The 21,388-nt window shown below is 45.4% G+C and overlaps 1 protein-coding gene across 1 annotated transcript in view; it reads left to right on the forward strand.

The window, feature by feature from the left end:
• Positions 1–916: 916 nt before the first annotated feature.
• The window catches only part of Gpr139 (G protein-coupled receptor 139), a 51,099-nt gene continuing 30,627 nt past the window's right edge, over positions 917–21,388 (forward strand). Inside the window, exon 1 of the mRNA XM_003477775.3 lies at positions 917–1,272. Coding sequence (XP_003477823.1) covers positions 1,158–1,272 — 115 coding nt within the window. The 5' untranslated portion in view covers positions 917–1,157. The remainder of the gene's footprint in view (positions 1,273–21,388) is intronic.

The following is a 21,388-nucleotide window of genomic DNA, read 5'->3' on the forward strand; positions in this document are numbered from 1 at the left end:
TCTTGGAACCCACCACAGGTCACGTTTAAGGGGAAGTGTGCCCCTCGCTGCAATGCCCAGACGCCACCTGCTCCAGGCACCCTGTGCTTCACCTTACTTCACCCCAATACCCCCACGTGCATCTTTGTGTGTGTTGAAAGCTCGGCATGAGTGTGCTCTTTGTGTGATTTTCTTGCGTCTACCTAGGTGTGGGATGAGCGGGCAGCCGCTGCCTGAGAGTGCGTGAGTGCCGCGGCCGTGACTGGGTATTGTGTCTTTGTGTAAGCGCGAGCGTGTGGACAGGGGGGTGCAGGTGGCGGGTTTCTCCTCACCAGCCTGCATCCCCTCCGCGCACACTCCCGGCTGGGGGCAAGTCGGTCGCCGGCGCCCTCACAGTCAACGCGGACCCAGAACTGTATGTGTCCGGAGAACACAACCCTACGGTGGCATCCTCGCGGCTTGCACAGCCTCCCCTTCCCCCCAAGCCGGGTGCACAGGGCTGTGTATGGGAAGATGGGCATCGGCGAGGAGAAGGAGATCGTGGCTGGGAACGGAGTCCGAAAGGCAAACTGAGGACACGCTGGAGGAGTACGGATGCGCTGCGGGAGAAGCAGGTCCTACCCGCACCACGCCCCTCCCGCAGGGTGGGGTGTAGGGAGCGAGCGCGGTTGTTCACCACTCCATTTTCCTCCGGGGGGTTCCCAGGTACAACTCCATCTTCGCCCCTGACTCTGGAGCCTAGAAAGGCAGCTGGGAACCCCCCACCAATTCTCCCATCAGTCCGCCGACCTCACCCCCCCCCCCACACACACACACCCCACATCCCACATCCAGGCGGCTGCTGATTGGCTGCCGGAAGTCTGTCCCAGCCCCGGTTCCGAGGCGGGAGCCTAGCGGTCCGAGGTGGGAGGTGCACAGTCGGGCTCGGGAGCCCCTCCCGAGTCCGCACGCCCTGCACCCTGCACCCTGCACCCTGCGCCCTGCGAGGGCCCAGCCGAACTCCAGGCGGGCAGGTGCGGAAGGAGCAGAAGGGACAGGGCCAAGGGTAGAAGCAAGTCCTGCAGGAAGAGAGGCGCCGCTGCTGCCTCCAACTGCTGCCTTTGCTGCTTGCCACCAGCTCCGAGCCGGCGTCCGGAGTCAGGAGGCAGGCAGGGCGCAGGGGGGCGCGGGGGGCGCCCATGGAGCACACGCACGCCCATCTCCCCGCTGCCAACAGCTCGCTGCTCTGGGCCTGCGGCTTGGGCTTCGTGCCTCTGGTCTACTACAGCCTCTTGCTGTGCCTCGGTTTACCAGGTGAGAAGTGTGGGGAAAGGGAGGGAAGCTGGGACCCCCAAGAGCGGAGCGACCCTGCCTGGAACCCCCAGCCTCCTTTCCGTGCGTTCCCTGGTGCCCCCTCCGAAAAGTTTAAGCCTTAAAGACAACTGTGGAGATTTCCAGACTGGCTGGGAGGAAAAGAAGTTGCCTGACAAAAATGGGACCGTGTGTGTGTGTGTGTGTGTGTGTGTGTGTGTGTGTGTGTGTTCCATGAGTGTGCACAGCAGGCTATAGATATTGTAAGTGAGTTGATGTGAGCAGTCTGTGGATTCCAGCATGCATCTATGTGCACTGCTGGATGGGTTGTGTGTGTGACAGGGTCCACGAAGGCTGCGTGTGACTTGACTGGAGGTTCTGGACAGAAAGCTGGTAGATGCTTCCCTTCTCCCTTCATCCCATACAGCTAGGCGCACTTCTGCTGCTCTTCCCCCCGCATCCCTCCCTGACCCAAGATGAAGCTGGAGATATTGGTGCTGGCACTGGGCATGTGCCCTTGCTGACCACCCTGAGCAATAAGCCATCCCTGTTGCCAAGGTCACCACCTCAGGGGGACACAGTCTCCTTGAGGATATGCTTGGCCCCAGCTTTGCCTCTGGAGCATACACACACACACACACACACAAACTTGCTATCCCTGGGCAGCAGCTCATAGCTGCGGCAGATGCCTGGCTGGTCCCCATCTTAATGTCCTCTGCAAAGTGTGGTTGGACTTGTGCTGTATTCCTGAAGATCACTGAGCCACTGAGGGTTAGAAGAGGGCATGGAGAAACTTTCCAGGATTGTGTGCAAGAGGGACAGGGAAAGAGGGAGAGAAGGACTTCTGAAACTCTGGCTTTGAATGGCCCCTTTCTCCTTCCACATAATCTCCACACAGAAAGATTCCTAAAGATCACTTGCAAGCAGAGGACAGAGAGAAACAGAAAGGACCAGAAAGGGGAAAAACCAGCATCTTGGCACTGTCTACCCCATCTTCTCTTGTCTGTGAATCTGAGCATCCTGGGATCCTGGGAACCTCATGGGTTTCTAGAGCATTGCTGAGATTTCCTTTCCCAAGCATTCAGCATGGCAGCTCATGAGATTGCTTCAGTCACCGACCCCCACTTTCCCAACTTTGACAGCACCACAAAGCACAAGTGTCCTGACTTGGGAGCCCTCCCCTAGTCCAATGAGAGGCCAGGCTTTTATTCTTAGCTAAGGGTTCAACTGTCCTAGAGAGAAGCCCATCTCTCACGCCCCCTGCCAGGGTAGCCACACATCTCCTGTAAGTTACCTTGAACTGGGATTGATTTCAACCTAGCTTGCACGACCCCACTGGCCCTCCCCAGAGCTCTCTTTTGGGAAACGAGTTTTGAGAAGGTTGCTTATTGGAGGTGTTTGCTGAACTTCTTTCCCCTCGGTCCACTCATGCTCATCAGAATGTACCTGACCCCAGTCTCTCCTGCATTCATATCTTCTGCTGCCAGACATGGCTGCTCGCTCACTGCCCCAAGCTGTTCCTCTGTAAATGCTTTAAGCGACAGAATTTAAGGACAAGGGACAAGTCCCAGAATCCCAAACCTGGACACAAGAGTGAGCAGAGTGAGGGAAACCTCAGGTCCACAAAGACTTCAAGGTGGAGAGAAGTTAAAGTGCCTCCGACCTTCACAATCTAACTCCTGTGCCAGCGAGTCTTCCTAACCCACGCACTGGCACCTACAGTATGCCAGGCTCTATACTAGGCCTGCTCTTAACCCTAGGTTGGGGGTCTTAAGAGAGAAGGCTTGGGATTAGATATTGGAGGGTGTTTATAATGTTCATACAGTCAGCTAATAGTTTTGAGCACCTGCTGTGTGCAGGTGCTAAGGATGTGCCAAAGGGTCTGGAAGTGTCCTGGGGGAAGCTCCTGTGTTCAGAAAGCTCACAAGTGGAAGCCTCGGTTCCAGAGGCAGCAGATGAATGCAGAAGGTCTGAGCATCCCAGAGAAGCATAACTGAGGAGGCCAAGCTCACCCAGAAATCATAGGCTGAAAGGGGTTCTGTTAACAGCCTACTGGGTTGGATCAAAAGTGAGATTCTTCTGTGATTCTTTTAGACCCATAAGAGGAGCCAAATACATCCTACCAAAAAAGAGTGCTGACTGATGGTGAACCAAGCTCTGCTGGGGTTACATGGGAGGGAGTCTTTTGCGTCTCTTCTATACCTCAGTTTTCTCATCTATAAAATGAGCTAATGAGAGGTGCTAATCCTGGAATTCAGGTCAGAAGCAATGGTGCTCATGGAGATGATGGTGCTGGTTATGAGAAAGATTCAATGCCTGGTACATGCATTGGTTCATGAAGTGTGGCCTCAGCTGTGGCTGCCACAATGCTGATTGGGTGGCAAGGAGGAGCGGGCTGATTAGCGCCATCGTGAGCCAGCAGAGGGCCCTGGGGTGCACAGAGGAAAGCACTCAGCGTGGTACGCTACTGCGCTTGCAAGTTCACTGCAGTAGTCCCCACATCGACCCCAGCCAGCAGCAATTAGCAGACACTCACTACCTCACCACTGACAGCAAGCACAGCCCTGCTGGGTGTGAAGTAACAGACTGCAGGCCTCCATAACAATGTTGGAACTAAGGTTTTAATTGAATCACTGTTCCTGGCAATGAACTCACTCAAAGTTTTCCAAATTGTTGGAGTGGTGGTTGGAGACGTGGGTGGGAACTGAGGGATGGATGGCAAGTAGTGGAGTGTTTGCCACGGGAAAGCCAGTAATTAGTGGGGAATGGCAGGTGTCTGGGGCTATCTGCAGTCTCTAAATTGGGAGGAAGAGCTAAGGAAAACCCTGTGGGCCCCTCCTTTGGTTTAGGGAATTGTACCACATGATCTAACTCACTTGGTTTGGTATGGGATCCCAGGAATGCTAATGTGAATTATGGGTACAGGAGGCTAAGACCCAAGGATTACAAGTTCAGGTCCTACCTGGACAACTTAACAGGACCCTGTCTTGAAATTAAAGAATAAAATAAAATAAAGGGGGCTGGGGACATAGCTCAAGGGAAGAGCATCACCATGGGTTTGATCCTCAGTATCACAATCATTCAATTAATCAATCGATCCTTTTAAATATGAGTAGAAGTTGCCACTTATAAATTCTCCACTTTTGAGGACCACAATTTGTCCCATCAGTAAAAGGGGAGCAACAGTTGTTCAGAATGAACCCCACAGGCAGTACCTATTAAATGAGATAATCTATGTAAAGCTCCAAACATAGTGTCACTCGCCCGTGCTCCACTGTCCCAGCTACTCAGGAGACTGAGAGAGGAGACTCGATTCAACTCACAAGCTCAAAGCTACCTTTATGTTAAGCTAGGAGGACTCCATTCCAGAAAAAAATGAAAAATAAAAAAGAAAGCCTCCAAATAGTGCCTAGACAAAGAAAATACTTTTACCTTATTTTCTTCTCCAAAATAGATTTCCCTACTTATGCAATGGTACTTTTTCTGTATCAGAACCCTGTGGCCTACACATGTCTCTAGTCCATTTTATAGATGAACAAACTGAGAGCCAGAGAAGGGAAGCATCTGGTCTACAGTGATCCAGTCAAATCAGCATCCAAACACACCTGCTCTGTTTATGGATCTCACCCACTGCATTCATGACTTCTGGGCTCCTGCTGTGAGGAGAGTGAAGAACATTGTAACCTGAGCCATTCGCAAATCCCTGGCTCATTGTCTCTCTTTCTCCTTTTGGCTTTGGTTTTGTCTTGAGGTATTGGGGACTGACACAGGAAGCTTGTCACTGAACCACATCCCTAATCTTTTTGATTTTTTATTTGGAGATAAACTCTCACTAAGTCACCAAGTTGCCCAGGCTGGCTTGGCACTTGGAATTCTCCTGTCTCGGCCTCTCAAAGTACTGTGATTACAGGCTTGCACCGCTGTGCCCAGCTTCCTCCTTTTCCTTTATTAAGTAAACAAGATGTTGCTCACTTCTCAAGACACAGAAAATAAGCCAGCAGATACAGAGCATGGTGGTACATGTCCATAATATCAGCATGGAGGAAGGTCGAGGCAGGATTGCAGATTCAAGCTCAACCTGGACAATTTTGTGACATTTTGTCTCAAGGTTTGTTTGTTTGTTTTTGTTTTGTCTTTTTGGGACAGGGTCTCCCTATGCAGTTTAGGCTGGCCTTGAGCTCACTTTGTAGCCCAGGCTGGTCTCAAACTCACAATGATCCTCCTGGCTCAGCCTCCCAAGTGCTGGGATAACAGGCATGCATGACCATACCTGGCTTTTTCTCAAGTTGTTTTTTGGGGTTTTTTGTTGTTTGTTGTTGTTGTTGTTGTTGTTGTTTTTGTTTGTTTTGTTTTTGTTTTTTTCGTTGTTGTTTTTTTTGTACTGGGGATCAAACTCATGACTTCACATTTGCCAAGCAGGCACTTACACCGCTAAGCTAAACCCCTGGCCCCGACAAGTTCTTAAAAAAATAAATAAAAAGGACAGGGGATGAAGCTCTGTAATAGGACAGCCCTGGGTTTAACGCCTGGTAACAAAAAAGCTTCAGCAGAGCTAATACTGGGAACCAGACAGTGAGAAGAAAAGAATGAGCCTGAATGCCAGGGCTGGGGAAGACAGCAGACAGGATGAGGAGTGAGCCCTCCTGACGAGGGCAAGAAGTGCAAATTAAACTGAGATGGGAAAGATGTTTTAAATTTTACTTTCTGAAAGGTGCCAGAGATCTCAAGGAAGACAGGGTGAGGAAGGGGGCACTGGCTTGATTCTGCCTGCTACTGGTAGAGGGGAGCATCTCCAAGGGGCCCAGCCAGGCTGACAAGGTCTAGAGCAAAAGGACATAAGGGCCGAGAGGAGTCCTTGGGCCTCAGGTAGTGAGCCCACTGACACCTGGCAGTTCCCGTGGTTATAACCCAGAGGTGCCAAACTGATAGCCTCGGCCAGACTGAGCTCTGCGTGTGTGTTTTCTTTAGCGTTTAAACATCTTTAATTAATGTAAAGATAGTAAACATTGCTACTAAGACTGCAAACTTGGGAGCTGGATCTCTGGGGGTCTGACGGCTGCCTAAACGCTGTGTGACTGCAGGCAAGTCACTTAAGCCCATGCCTCAATTCTTCCACCTGTAAAGTGACAGTGACAAGAATAACTGCCAGTACTTTGCAGTGCTGCTGTGAAATTAAAATAAGCATCAAACACAATGCCGAGCATGCAATTACTTTTTCATCTGTTAAAAAAGTAGGAAAAACTCCCAATTTGTTTGATAATAAGAAACAAAATGCCCTACAAGGAGGGAAAACTTCAGCCCAATAATCCTCATGAACATAGACACAAAAATCCTGAAGAAGCAGCAAATCTAATCAAGCAGGATAATACATAAACCAGCTCGGGGTTTATCTGCAGAATGCAAAGCTGATTCAACATTTGAAAATCATTCAGTGTAATTCATGATGTTAAGAAACTAAGAAAATCCAAACGATTCATCTCAATAGATGCAGAAGAGGTATTTGACACAATTCAACATCCATTTATGATATTATGCAAAACTCATTAAGAATACAAAGAACTTCTTAGGATAGCACATGCCTCTAATTCCAGTGCCTTGGAACACCAAGGGAGGAGAATCACAAGGTCAATCCCAGCCCGCGCAACCTAGCAATTTAGCAAGACCCTGTCTCATAATGAAAAGAATCTTTACAAAGGGCTCGGGATCAGTCAGTACAAAGGCCCTGGGTTCAATCCCTAGTGCCTCAAAAAGAGAAAGGAGGGAGGGAAAGGAAAAAAGAGAGTGATTCTGTCATCCAATAAACATCACCCATAAATTACCACAACTCGCATCACATTAATAGTGAAAACAAATGCTCCCCCTAAATTCAGAGCAAGGCAGGGATGGCTGCCCTCACGATTCCTACTCAACATGGTCCCGGAAGTCTAGCCAGTGTGATAAGACAGTAAAGAGAAACCAAAAGTATCGAAAAAGGCAGAAACTATGCTGTCTGTATTCACATATGATACGGCGACCTTCATGGAAAATCATAATGATGCCATTAAAAAAACTCCCTAAAACTAACAGCTGACTTCATGTTTTCAGTACATACAATTAATGTGGAAAAATCTGTATTTCTCTATGCTAGCAATGAAACTTTTGAAGCTAAAAACTGAATATATATTATATATATACATACATATGTATCATATCCATGCTCTCTTGTGAAACCAAAAGAATTTGCATTGGGCTCATATTCTCAGAAGATAACAATTTCCTAGAACTGAGAAATAGCTACTTTTTTCTGATTAAACGGGTGATGACATTCATATAGTTCAAAACCCTAAAAATAAAAAACAGCACACATTGAAATGTCTCCCTTCTCCTCCTTCCCTCTGCTCGAAGTGCCCCTGCTCACCATCACCACACAGAGAACCACTGATATTAGGGTCTCAATTTCTTACATATTCTCTCCAGCTATCTTTGTGTGTATACAAGCAAATACAAATTGAGGAATTACAGTCTCCTGGTTTTTTTTTTAACTCTTCCCCAAATGAGACCAATATATACCCCGGGCTATGGTTTCTTCTTTTTAGTTTAAAGTATTAACCATCCCTCATAGTGTATAGAGAGCTTTTGTACAACTATTTAGTATTTCATCATGTCTATCAAAATTTATTTAATGACTGCCCCTTTCCAAAGCACACATGCACTTCAATTCTAAACAGTCCCTGCAGGGTGCACCTAGCTCCCCTCTGTAACCTGCCTAGTCCCTCCTAACCGCTCAACCCTTTAACCTTTGTTAACAGTCAGACTGAGAACTCTATCAGAAATCCTGACTTCAAGGCCTCCTCTGACAATAACTCACTGCTTGACCTTGGATAAGTCATTCTCCATGGGTCAACCAAAGCCACAGAAAAGTCTCTTTCTGCCTGTCAGAAACTAGTGCAACAAAATAGGTAACCAAGCAGTTAAGCCAGTACTTTCTGATATCATGTGGCCTCAGTCTGAATCCTGGCTCTCTACTTGCTGGTGATCCTCACCTTTCTGAGCTTCAGCTTCCTCAGATAATAACAATGCCTATCTCCTGGGATTGCTCTGAGGATTAAATGAATTGTGAAAATGCTTAGCACCCTTCCTGGACTGTGTGTGGGAGCATACAAAGTAAGAATTCAATATTGTCATTAACCTATGTGTCCTGCATGGTTGCTGTGGTACTTAAAGTAAAACATGCAAAAGCTTCTCACTGTCCCCTGTACATTATAGGAGCTCAATAAATAGTGGCTTATTGTCTTATTGTCTAGCATGTGCATGTGTTCAAGCCATGTAAGTGCCCTGCATCCACACATTCTCTTACACACAGATCTTTTCCATACATGCATAGCGTCACACCAAGTGTACATAAAACTCCATGCCCTGACAAAGTACAAGAAAACGAGCGTACAGAGGAAACAATCTATTCCAACATAAGCCTAGGGAATTTGTCCTCCTAAGAAAGTTCCTAGGATTCAGAGAAACTCTAAAAAACATCAGAGTATGCAGTGACCTTCCGCTGATGCTGCCAATGTGGACAAGTGGCCCAGCAAAGTTGTCCTAGGCTCGGCATCCAAGGTCATGAGCAGAAATCCATGTGTCTTTGAATGGATGTAGGTGAGGACTGAAGAGGATTCCCATTGTGCAGAGGGCACTGGGAAATGACGTGGTGGCCATGGGGTAGAGGGAAGATGCCTTGAATTCAGGTACCTGGGAGAGGCAGATAATGGAAATGAGCACAGTGGTACAGTTTTAAGAAACACTTCACTTACTCAAAGAACTGTACTCCCCTGGTATTTTTCCAGAGTGTTTTTCTGTCTCTCTGTTTCTCTGTCTCTGTCTCTGTCTCTGTCTCTGTCTCTGTCTCTGTCTCTGTCTCTCTCTCTCTCTCTGCCTCTGTCTCTCTCTCTCTTTCTCTCTCTAGCTCAAAGCCTTCATACTAAGCTACATTCCCAGCCCTTTTTCAATTTTTATTTGTTTTGATACAGGTTCTCACTAAATTGCTAAGATGCCTAGGCTGGACTCACACTTGAGATAGTCATACCTCAGCCTGCCCGAGTGCTGGGATTACAAGCGTGCGTTGCCATGGCCAACTGTATTTTCCCCTTAATAACTGCTGACACTTATGTAACACTTGATATGTGATAAGTATTCTTCAAAGCATTTCCCATGCACGAATGCATTCAATTCTCATGGTGATTCTTTGAAGCATGTATATATTGTACCCATTTTTTAGGTGAGAACTTTGAGGCATTTATTCAAGGTTGCGCAGCAAGAAAATGATATACCCACTGCCTAGCTTCATAATGAAAAAGCAACACACACACACACACACACACACACACACACACACACACTTTGACAGTTGACAATACTCAGGCTGGGTGGGAAAGCAGGGGTGGCAATATATAGGGAGATTAGGCACTGGGGGAACTAGCAAGTCCATCATTTCTTGGCTTTGGCTTTCCAGCCAATAGTTCCATGTTACCAAATTGTTTTAAAAACCTGGAAATCCAAAATTTTATATAAAATGTCCAAGGTTTCTGTGTTGGCAATTAATTGAAAAATCTTTTTTTAAAACTTCATGGGTTAACATTTCATGTGCAAACCAAACACCTGCAGACTACATACATATGGCCCACCAGGCTTCCCATGCACAAGCTCCACACAGGAAAATGAAGAGGCAACAAGAAACACCGCTGGCGTCCTAGTGGGTGGAGAATGAAAAGGACCTAACAGGGAGAGCAAAGGACAGTAAGGATGATGATCTAGAGAGATATGAGACTAACCCAGGAAAAGCATGCCAACTCCACAAACCAGGGGTCTGATAGAAACTGGAAGAAACAGCTCAAAGAAATATCGCAAATTTCATTTTGGCAAAGTCTTGGAACATAAATCTACTACTTTTGGAAAAGCAATAATTCTCCGAACCTGGAGCACAGTAGATAGGATGTGGGCTCAGGAATCCCCAACCTGATTTCAAATTTCAGCCTCATGGCTTCCTATTGTGGGATCTGGCAAACTGCTATATTGTCTCTGAATGTCAGTGTTCTTATCCATAGAATGGGCATGACATTGTCTTTTTCATAGAGTTTGTGTTGTGGGTGTGATGAGATCATACTGGGCTAGCACAGGGCACAGTGCCTGGCTATTATGGCTGCTGATGAGTTTCGTTTTGTCTTATGTTGGGGTTTGTTTGTTTGGGGTTTTTTTTGCTAGCTTGCTTACTTGTTTGTTGATGAATCGAAATACTTTTATTTCACAAAATAAAGACCTTTGCCTAATTTGCAGGGCTACAAACAGCAGTATCTTAACCAGAAATTAGCTTTCACAACTCTGACTTTGTTTGATTTTCAAAAAAAAGCAGAGAGCGAGAGGTGCAAAGGAGAAATACACTGGGGAATTTGAGCCCAGAGTGATCATCTAGATTTTGTGGCTTGGTGTGTTGGCTTGGTTTTTAGGTGGTGCACAGCTGCAACATGGGTGCCTATCCAATTTCCTTACTCCGTGGATTCCACCAGAAGGAAATTCTCAGCTTGAGCATGGTGTCTCTTTAACACCTTCTCAATGTGCTGAACCTCCTATTTCAATAGAGCAGGCTGGGGCTCAGCATCTCAGCTGGCAACAGTTTCTAACGGGAATTTAATGCCATTCTTGTGTTGGCACTGTATTTATTTTTAAGGTTTTCTCCTATTTTACTCCAAGGATGCTGGCTTTTTTTTCTGAGGCTTTATGTATCTGTGCTGTCTGATATAGTAACCAATAGCTACTCGGGCCTATTAAACATTGACATTTGACTAATACAGTTGAGGAACTGATTTTTTTATTTTCTTTCACTTCAGTGGATTTAAAATTAAAATCTGGAACTCAGTTATTAGAAAATAACTGTGTAATTGGAACAACTTGGGGATGTGACTCTATTCTGTTGAGTGTACCTCTAAATAGAGGTCAATGAAAATTTAACCTCCACAGAGTGGTGTTCTGAAAATGTGAAACACATTCTGGGTTTTGGAAACTTAGAATAGAAAAAAAAAACCTGTGAAATACCTCAATAATTTATATGGTTACATTTTGAATGTGTGTAGTTAAATAAAATATGCTGTTAAAGTTAGTTTCTGTTTCTCTTTGCTTTTTTTATCATTTTTTTTCTTGGTACTGAGAATTGAACGCAGGACCTTGAGCTTGCCAAGCAGGCACTGTGCTGCTGAGCTATATCCCAGGCCCTCTCTTTAACTTTTTAATTTCACATGTGGCTCATTATATTTATATAAGATAGCACTATTATATAAACCATAAGGGGGAAAACAGCTTTAAAACAAAATGAAAAATAAATAACAGTACAGGTGAAACAGGTTTTTGAATGTAGCAACAGCTATAAAACTGGCAGGTATCTCAGTCAGTGTGGGCTGCCGTAACAAGTTCTACAGACTGGGTTGCTTACTAAAAGCTGGAATTTTTTCTCACAGTTCTTAGGATCAGAGTATTAGCAAGTTCGGGCTCTGGTGAGACCCCTTTCATGAACAGAGGCTGCCACCTTCTCTGAATCCTCACATAACAGAGAGAGACAAGGGAGCTCTGTGGGGCCCTTTAGAAGGGCACTAAGCCTGTTCCTGAAATCTAACCACGTATCTACCTCCTTATGGCGGTTAAGATTTCAACACACGGATTTGGATGATGGGAGAGGAACTGTTAGTCCACGGTGGATGACTGACACGATGTGAAGAGCACACATCATGCTCTATGTATGCGTGTGTCTATGATTTTACATTAAATGCTAGAATACAGCCTTTAATGTAAAAACAGGCTGAAGGCCCAGGGAGTTACCCAAGGATATGCAGCTACTTGGAGGCATAACCTTGACTCCAAGTCTTCTGGCTTCAAAATCCTATTGCTTTGGTCATTGCAGAAGCAAGAATGACAGCGGGGCATGGTGGCACACACCTGTAATCCCAGCTTTTGGGAGGCTGAGGCAGGAGGATCACTGTGAATTCAAGGCCAGTCTGGCTACATGGTGAGACCCATCTCAAGAAAAATAAAAAAGAAAGAAGAAAGGAAGGATGGAAGGAAGGAAGGAAGGAAGGAAGGAAGGAAGGAAGGAAGGAAGGGATGAAAAATAAAAGCAAGAATGACACATACACAAGAACACTCTCAGCCCACAGCCAAGGAAAATGCCATGCATGTGAGGCTGAGTGAGGGAGGAGGTGGCTGCATGACTCTCAGTGGGACTCAAGGGGAGGGAACTTCTCTGTGTGGATGACTGGAATCTTCGCTTTTCTGTAATGTGGAAGCGAAAGGATTTGGGTGTCTCTTGAGGGGTGGTTATGACCAACTGAAATAGTTGAGAGGAAGCTAAAGACTTTTCATCCAAATGCATGTTTTCATTTTATCCATGCAGAGAGAAACCAGGGACCACCATCATACATTAGTGCATTTATCCAACCACCCACCACCCATCCACAAGCTCCACATTGACAGGTACCCAGTCCCGTGCTACCCACGTGGCAGATCAAGCAAGGCCTGGTCCCTGCTTTGTGACACACAAACGCAAACCGGAAACACTGATAAATATGAAAGTTCAACTGTGAAAGGGTCATAAAGGAGAACTATTGTTGATGTGCAAGTTTATCATCAGGGAAAAGTTGACCCAGACTAAGAGGCCAAGAAAAGCGCCTCTTGAGAAGGAACAAATGGAATCTGAAAGAGGAGAAAGGGAAGGATGGAAGAGAGAGGGCCCAGGGCCCCAGGGGCAGAAGGACCGAAAGCATCAGGTCGGAAAGGAGGCCAGGGTGTCTGGAGTGGCTGAGGCTGAGGACGCGGGGGAGAAGCGAGCCCAGCGAGACAGGAAAAACTGGGAAAGCTGACCCCATGTTTTGATAACACACTTTCCAGTGTGCAAACTGATGGATCCAATAGTCACTCCTTTTCTCCCCCCTAGTTTGCCAGAACATTTGGCAGTCACTAGAGCTAGGGGAATTGCTTTTCTGCCACACACATTTCTTATCATTTCAGCTAAATGCAAAGCCAGTTATCACCACGTCATTTCAGACACCCCCCCATAGACACACGCATATATAGATGGATACAGACATCTACACACCATGTACACACACACACATCCAGACACATGCAGATACACACAGAAATATGCACAATGTAGACACACAGATGCCTACACTCACTCACAGACACACACCTCCGCTACAGTTACAGAATGCCAATAGTTCTGTTCTGGCTGCAACCCTTTGCTTTTAGCATTCCTGGCCTCATGTCAGCAGCCTCCTCTGCCTCTTAAAAAAAAGTATGCTTCCCAAGCACGGGTGGAATTGGGTAGTGACAGGAGAGACGTCCAGAGTGGACAGTGCCATGAGCAGAACAGCTGGGCATTCCTTAGAGAAATCACAGGGCCCACCACCTTGGGCCTCACGGGACATCGTCCCTGCTTGTTCACCCCCATACCCTTCCAGAGTAACCCTACTCTGAGCAAAGGGCATGAGAGGCTACCCTGGCTTAGGAACCAGTCCTGCTTGGGCTCCACTTCAGTGCTGAATCTCTACTAACTGTAAGGCCTTTTTTTTAAAGTATGTTTGCATTACATAATGATTATGTCCATTGTGGAGAGTTAGTATATGTATATGATACTTCTCAGATCCTTTTTCATCCCCTCTCCTCCCTTCCCTATACCTTCATTCCATCTCTTGATGCCCTACCCGATTTGTAAAAGAGCTCCTACTTCCTACTATCCAGCTTTTTATTTGGCTCTTTATTTTTCAGTTTTCTCATATGAGAGAAACCACGTAGTATTTAAGAATTTGTGTCTGATCTGTTTCATTTAGCATCAGAGTCTCAAAGTGCATCCATTTACCCACAAACTCAACAGGTAATTTTGCCTTCTTTGAGCCTCGGCTTGCGCATCTGGGAATAGGGGTAATATGATCAGCTTTATGAGGTAAAGGTACAGTATGAAGCCCAGTTCCTACACCATGGGGAGAAAAGCAAAGAATACAAAGATGTCCTAGCTCCATTCTACCAAGGAGACAGGTGGCAAGCGGGTTAAACAAAAGCAGAAACAAAACCACTGTAGGTACTAATACGTGCTCTGGAGATTATATGAGTCACTTTCTTACAACACAATACCAAACAGCCACAACTTAAAGGAGGAAAGGGAGTTTGGGGCTCATCATTTCAGTCCACAGTCAGCAGGTTTCAGGGTACAAACAGAACGGCAGAGGGACATGGTAGAAGGGCTTGACAGAATAGCATGAGTTCAACCCATGGCAGCCAGGAAGCAGCCACACCCCAGTGATCCACTTTAACTAGCCCCCACCTCCTGACAGCACATTCAGCACATTCATCCCATCGGTGGATGAATCCATTCATGAGTGCAGTACTCCCATGAGCCAGTTACCTTCCACACACATGAGGTTTTGGGAGGCCATTTAAATCTAAACCATAACAGAGATCATATCATGGGAAGGGTGTCAGGAAGTCACATCCAATAGGATGATCCAGAGAGGTGACACTTGAGCAAGACCTCAGTGATCAGAAGGAGCAGCCTGGGGGAGAATAGAGGGAAGAGCATGACATGCCAAGGGAAAGCAAGGATAAATGCTCGGAGGTGAGGATGAGTGGCCCAGTGCTAAGCAAGAGGGAAGGACAGGGGACAAGAGGAACAGGTAGGCACAGGATGGATTTGTATGGGTCTTTAGGTCCAAAACAAGCCATTTGGATTTTATGCTAAGTGTTGCTAGAAGACACAGGAATCTTTGATGCAGGTGATATGGTTTAATATACCTTTCAAAGATCTCTCTGGCTGCTGTAGAAAGACTCACTGGATAGTGCATGCTGGTATACTTTCTCACAACCAAAGAGAGAGGAGGCTGTTCCAGTAGTGGGGAACTCATAGGCATTTTGGCTGAGTGAGGGAACAGGAGAAGGATGCCTTCCACACAGTAGCAGTGAGGGTCAGTCATAATTTCAGTCAACCCTTCTCAACCTACACTGTCCCCATCCATCACTGACCTCAGTTCCCAAGTAAAACAGAAATCCAAGAAAAGTGTGCAAACTCAAGATGCCCTTGGACACCAAGGACATCTGCACCTGGCTCATAGGGCTGTGAGTAATGCTCACAGCACAACAGAGAGCTAGAACTTTAGCTGTGACAGTGAGAAAGTCCTGTGTGTCACCCAGCTGTGTCTCATAATATCCTAAAGAGAGAGGACACAAAGACCTGGGCTGGGCTGCCATCTGACAGAAGGGTACAGAGCAAGAACAGTTACCTGAAGCACTGTCATTTGACAAAAGAATGGGACTGAGTTCTGGCCAGGGTGACAGAAAGACATTTTCACTATGCCTCCCTTCCGTTCTGAAGATAGAGTCCAGCAAGAAGAGGAGAGCAGTGCCCCCAAGACAGAGGCCAAGAGTCCAAGGATATTCTGAAAATGGGCAGAGGTAGCTCATAGAGAGCGAAGAAAAGGCCAGATGCTTCCTCAGAATGGACCTCTGGCCAGAGGGGACTGCCTTTGGGAAATAAGACCTTTCATCATTGTTCCTGGCACTAAATACTTCCCAAAAAATGTTGGTCAGCTACATGCTGGTCAACATTCTTCTAGACTATTCCTGTTTCCCGTCCTGAAGAAGTTTGAGTTAGGGATCCTGGCTAGCCCACATCCACCTGGAAAGACACCTTTCAGAACATGTGCCTTTGATCCCAGCATTCTAGGAGGCTGAGGTAAGAGGACTACAGATTCAAGCCCAGTCTGAGAAACTGAACAACTTAGCAACTTATTGAGACCCTGTCTCAAAAAATCAAAAAAAGGACTCAAGATGTAGCTCCAGGTGAAGGCCCTGGGTTCAATCCCCAGTACTGGAAAAAAAATCAAGAACAAAACCAAATAGTACACTCCCTGAGGAAACAATCAGAGGCAAGTTCATACAGACCCACATTTATCACAACTCTTGAGAAACACTGAGGTCTGGAAAGGTAGGCTCTCTCCAGATGTTACTCCAGAGCCTGGAGCCAAGTACGCACAGCCTCCCTCAGACAGGGCTTTGGTATCCAATTCAACTTGGTCCCCAGCTCTCTTTATTGCCTCCACAAGACGAAGCTTTGTCTTATGCCTGGTCTATCATCTCTCTTATTTATGTTCCCTGCCTTGCCCCATGGGAATTTAAGATTGCTGTTTTGATCCTAGCCTCAAATTTGACTATATACACAGTTCACACACACATGCACATGCACTCACACACACACATACGTGCACACTTATATATCCATTTATGCCTCACAATTTTGGCCTTAGCTCTCCTTTACCAAGGGAAGTCATAAAACCTGAATTTGAGTTTCAACTGGGCTGCCTGATTGTGCGAGTTAAAGTCTCTGAACCTCTATCCCCATACCTTTAATATGAGCTTGAGTGCTCACCTTGTTGAGAGAAATATGTGATACAGTGTACATGAAACCCTTGGCCCATAGTAGATGATTAACAGAATGATTTCTTTGTTTAAGACTGACAAGTATTTTCTGTCAGAGTCCCACCTGGGCTCTTTAGGTTGCATTTGAAGGACCAAGTTCTCTTTCCTGAGCCTCTACTCTGTGCCACAGGGCTAGGGGAAATCAAAGAAGATAAATACGGTCAAGAAATGGTTCCTATCCTTAGAGACTCACATTCCTGATAGGCAGAAAGGAAAATCAACCATCTAATAATATGTGGCATGTTCTATAATAGGGGGTGGTGATGAGAGAGTGGCATTTTAAAATTTCCACAGGCACTCACACGAAGGAGAAGTTATCTTTACGTGAGAACATCTAAAAGTGCTGAATTAGAATATGAGACTTTGACAAAGCCATGATCAAACTGTCATTTCTTTGACTCCAGTGGTCTCTGGGGGACCTTGGCACATGAGAAAGGGCTTGATAAGTTATTTGATGAATGCATGGGTGAATGGGTGAATGGATGAATGGATGGATGGGTGAACAGATAGATGATGAGTGAGTAGATGGATGGATGGATAGACAGGCAGGTGTTTAGATGGATACATGGATCATGTGTGCATTGACAAATGGGTGACTGCCTTCTTGATTTCATAAATACAGCCTCCATGCTGGCCTAAATGAAATGGAATGCATCTTGGATAACTATCTTTTTCATCATCATCACTACCACCACCATTTATTGAGCATTTACCATGAGTCAACCATTAGATGAAAGACCAAATTCAGTGCCCTACATTGCCTCATTTAATCCTCGCAGCATTACATGTGAGCCTGGTACTTCCACATGCCCAATTGGTGGATGAGGAAATTGAGGCTCTGAGGAGGAAGGTGGCCTGCCCAAGGTTGTTCAGCTACTCAGAGGCACAGCTGAGCTGCAGCAAGCCTGCACATCACTGCTAATGTTCTGTGCTTGCCACCCGGTATGCCATAGACATTGGTATTCCAGGCACAGGACAAGACAAATGCTGTGTCTGCCGACCTCTGCCTTGGTTCACCCGCCCAGCCTGGTCTTCACAGGCACTTTAAGGAACTCTGTCTGCCTTCTTGATTGAGGACTCTCCCAGTGTCCCCTTTGCCCTCTATCCAAGCAGATGGTTTAATTACTTGAAATTATTTTTAAGCAAGGACAGAAAGATGAATTCCCTCTGCATCCCACACCTAACTCACAAAATGGAAATTGAGTTGCCTCTTTTTTTCCCCTAAACTAGCATTTTGCAGTGCAACAATTCCCCTTTTAAAACTATCCTCTTCCATATCTTTTCAAAGTTTCCCTTTCAGCCATAAAGGGGACTCAATGTCAGTCAGGTACTCAGAATTCTAAAGTCAACTCATGGAGTGATTGCTCATTGACCACCGATTATGTGCCAGCCTCTGTCCCTAACTCTTAAAGAGTCATCAATAAAAACCATTAATATTAATATAGTTCTGGCCAACATACAAAGTGAATTAACATTTAGAAAGAGCTCATCCATTATGAAACCAAAATTCAGAGGAGTTAAACAGCTTTGCTAAACTACCATTAGAAAGCAGGGCTGAAACCTGAAGTTATACACTCAGTCCTCAAGCCTAGGGCCTGTCACTCCTTTGACAGAGCTGTCAAAAGCAGCAGTGACTTCCAGACTGGAGGCTCCTCTCCAAGTACTGCAAGGACTTTCCCACTGTCTATTTATTTATGAATTGTGTGCTAGTTACTGGTGCCACAAAGACAAATAAATCTGGATTCCTGCCCTCAAGGAAGGCACAGAGTAGTTGGGGAGATGAAGAAGTAACATTACTGTGAAGATTGATGTCTAGTGTGCCAAAAGAGAGCCCGGTGTACTATGGGGCAAACAAAAAGGGCATTAACTCTAGTCGTGGGTTGGGGACAGTGCTGGAGATAAGATGCAGTTCTCGGGGTAGGCTTTTGCTCTTGCTGTCTGGATCTCACTATCCTCCTTTCTGAGACTGTATTAGTCAATTTTCCTGTTGCTGGGACATAATACCCAACTTTCACGTCTTAAAGATGTTTAATTTGGCTTATGGTTCAGGGAATTCAGTCCACGGTCATCTGGCTCCAAGGTGAAAACACGGGGAAAGATATAGAGGAGTAACATTGCTTGGTTTACAGTGGCTGGAAAGCAGCGTGGGGGACCAGCATCAGAGAGGAAGAAGCCAGGGATCATACACAGTACTCAAGACCACATCTTCATGATTCACCCAGAAGTGTGCTTTGCTAATCCCTTGAGTAACTCCCAAGCCAATCAAGTTGACATACTGAAGCATAACTGTCACAGAGAACTACTATGCACTGTGTGTCCTGAACACAACTTCACTTTATTCATCAGATACATGCATTGAGTACCTCTGTAATAGCATAGCCACTGTTAAGAACTGGAGAAAAGATGAATGAACTTTGCTCTTGCTCAGCAGAGATGCTCTGTCTGGTGGGTAACACAAGTTGATTGAAAATTATTAGTTTGTGCTACAAGAAATGGTCAATATTTGGCCACCTTTTACAATATTCATTGTATATTATTTAGCCTGATACATACAGTGTAACAACTTGCTCTGGAGAAATCTTAGGAGGACCTCACAGCCCTAAATTAACAGACAGATACTGCATTCACACCCCTCCACAGCCACATCCCTCCATGTGGCCACATCTGTAACTGAAACTGGAGCCTTGATAGTAGAAAATAAACTATCAGGCATTTACCATTGTTATAACCAATATTGAGTACTTGCTGCATATTGGCATTGTTTTAAGCACTCTACATGAATTTCTGCTACATCTGTGACATAAATGCTATTATTACCCCATTCTACAGATAAGAAAATCAAAGCCTGAAGTCAGTTGTAAATGACTCAAGGTTAAGCAATTAGTATTATTACAAAGTCAAGGTTCAAGTTACACACTGGGGGTTAGAGCCTTTGCTTCCATCTGCTTGGACAGGTGGAGCTTTTAATAGTGCATTCAGGCACGACAGCTCTTTTTTCAAGATTAGTCAAGTGCGGGTTTCATTAAAGCTACCCTCCCTCTCTTCTAAAATGCAGAAGGCCTGAGATCAAGGCCTTCACCTTTGAGGAAGGCTAAAGGTAATGCATTGTAAAGGTTCCTGTTGGAGATACAAGTACATCTCCACCACTCAGAGAAACAAAAGTTTCCTGAGAGGGGATGAGGTGGCTTTTGAGGGTGGCATCTGATTCCCACATCTGGCAGACAGGATTGGAATCTTTATTTTCACACCAGCCAGAGCCAGAAACTAACAACAATTGTGAGCAACTTTGTAAGGTTTGGGGCACAAGCCAATCTTTTTTGAGGATCCAGGAGACAAACTATAGCCACAGTAGGAAAGAAAATCATTGTGGCCACCTGTTTCCCACATAGTCTTGCTCAGGTATGGGCACTTGGGATACTGTGTAAGGAATCTACTTCCTAGTCCATTTTTAACCAGCCATGGCCAATACATTGAACTTCAGTCCTCTTGATGGATCTTTTGCTGTCTCTAATTACTTTTCACAAAATTCTTGTGAAAATTTAGGCATACAGTAATATTATCTGCAAAAAACAATAACATGGTTTCTCGACACCTTTTTGTTTTCATTTTCTACCTGATGGCTCTAGTTAATCTGTGGGCTTGGGTTCTTTATTGGCAACATTAGTATTTGTTATTAGTTAAATTAATTTCATCAATACTATTTTATTAGAATAAGGAAAATGGTTTGAATTTCTGATCAAACACAAGCAGAACAGCTTTGAGAGCAGAGAAGACAAGGCAGAGCTAAGATGTCCCTGTAGGAACTCAGGTGTAACATAATGACATCTAGACTTGGATTTGGCATTAAACAAATATTCACTAGGGACTGAGAATATGCTTATAAACAAGCCGGACACAGCCATGTCCTCCCAAGGCTCCCAGAGGCAGAACAATCGAGGAAAGAGATAAGACAGAGTGCACCTAAGAGATATTTTGGTACCGAATTAGCTGGATGTGGTCTCACAGGCAGCAACTAAATGCTATATTACTCGGAGTTTCAAAACCTGGTTGCATAATCAATAATAACCAGGAAACTGGCTGAATTTTTATTAGCTTCTAAAATCTATTATAATCTCTTTATCTGAAAAAAAGAGAGATGAGAGCAATGAAATTAAAGTTCTTCATGTATGAATGCTTTTAAGAATGTGGATTCAAGAGAAATTAGCAGATATTTTAGTGTTCGGCTATCTGGTCCCCCATACCAATCAGGCTACCTCTGAAATATCTCCCAGTAATTAACATCTGCCTAATGCTCTTCCAGTCTGCAAAGCTGCTTCCTGGGCATTATCTCCCATGGCCCCACAACAACCTTGGGAGTTTGTAAAGCAATTTCACTGAGGTTATCACACTAGGTTCTTGAATCCTCATCCATCATTTCCCTACAGCCCACACGCCAGCCAAGCTTGTCATTTTAGAGTTCTGCGGACACATCACACTTTCACACTTCCACAATTTTGCACTTGCATCTCCCTTTGCTAAGAAATCAACCCATTTTCCCTTGTTCCACCAAGGAGTACCCTCTCCATGCCAAGTAACCCAGGACAAGCAGGATGGAAAGAAAGCCTGGACCCTCGAGCAGTAAACATTGGTGATGGTG

Source organism: Cavia porcellus, unplaced genomic scaffold, assembly GCF_034190915.1.
Source record: "Cavia porcellus strain 051 isolate PalLab524CR breed Dunkin Hartley unplaced genomic scaffold, mCavPor4.1 scaffold_16, whole genome shotgun sequence".
Classification (NCBI taxonomy): Eukaryota; Metazoa; Chordata; class Mammalia; order Rodentia; family Caviidae; genus Cavia; species Cavia porcellus.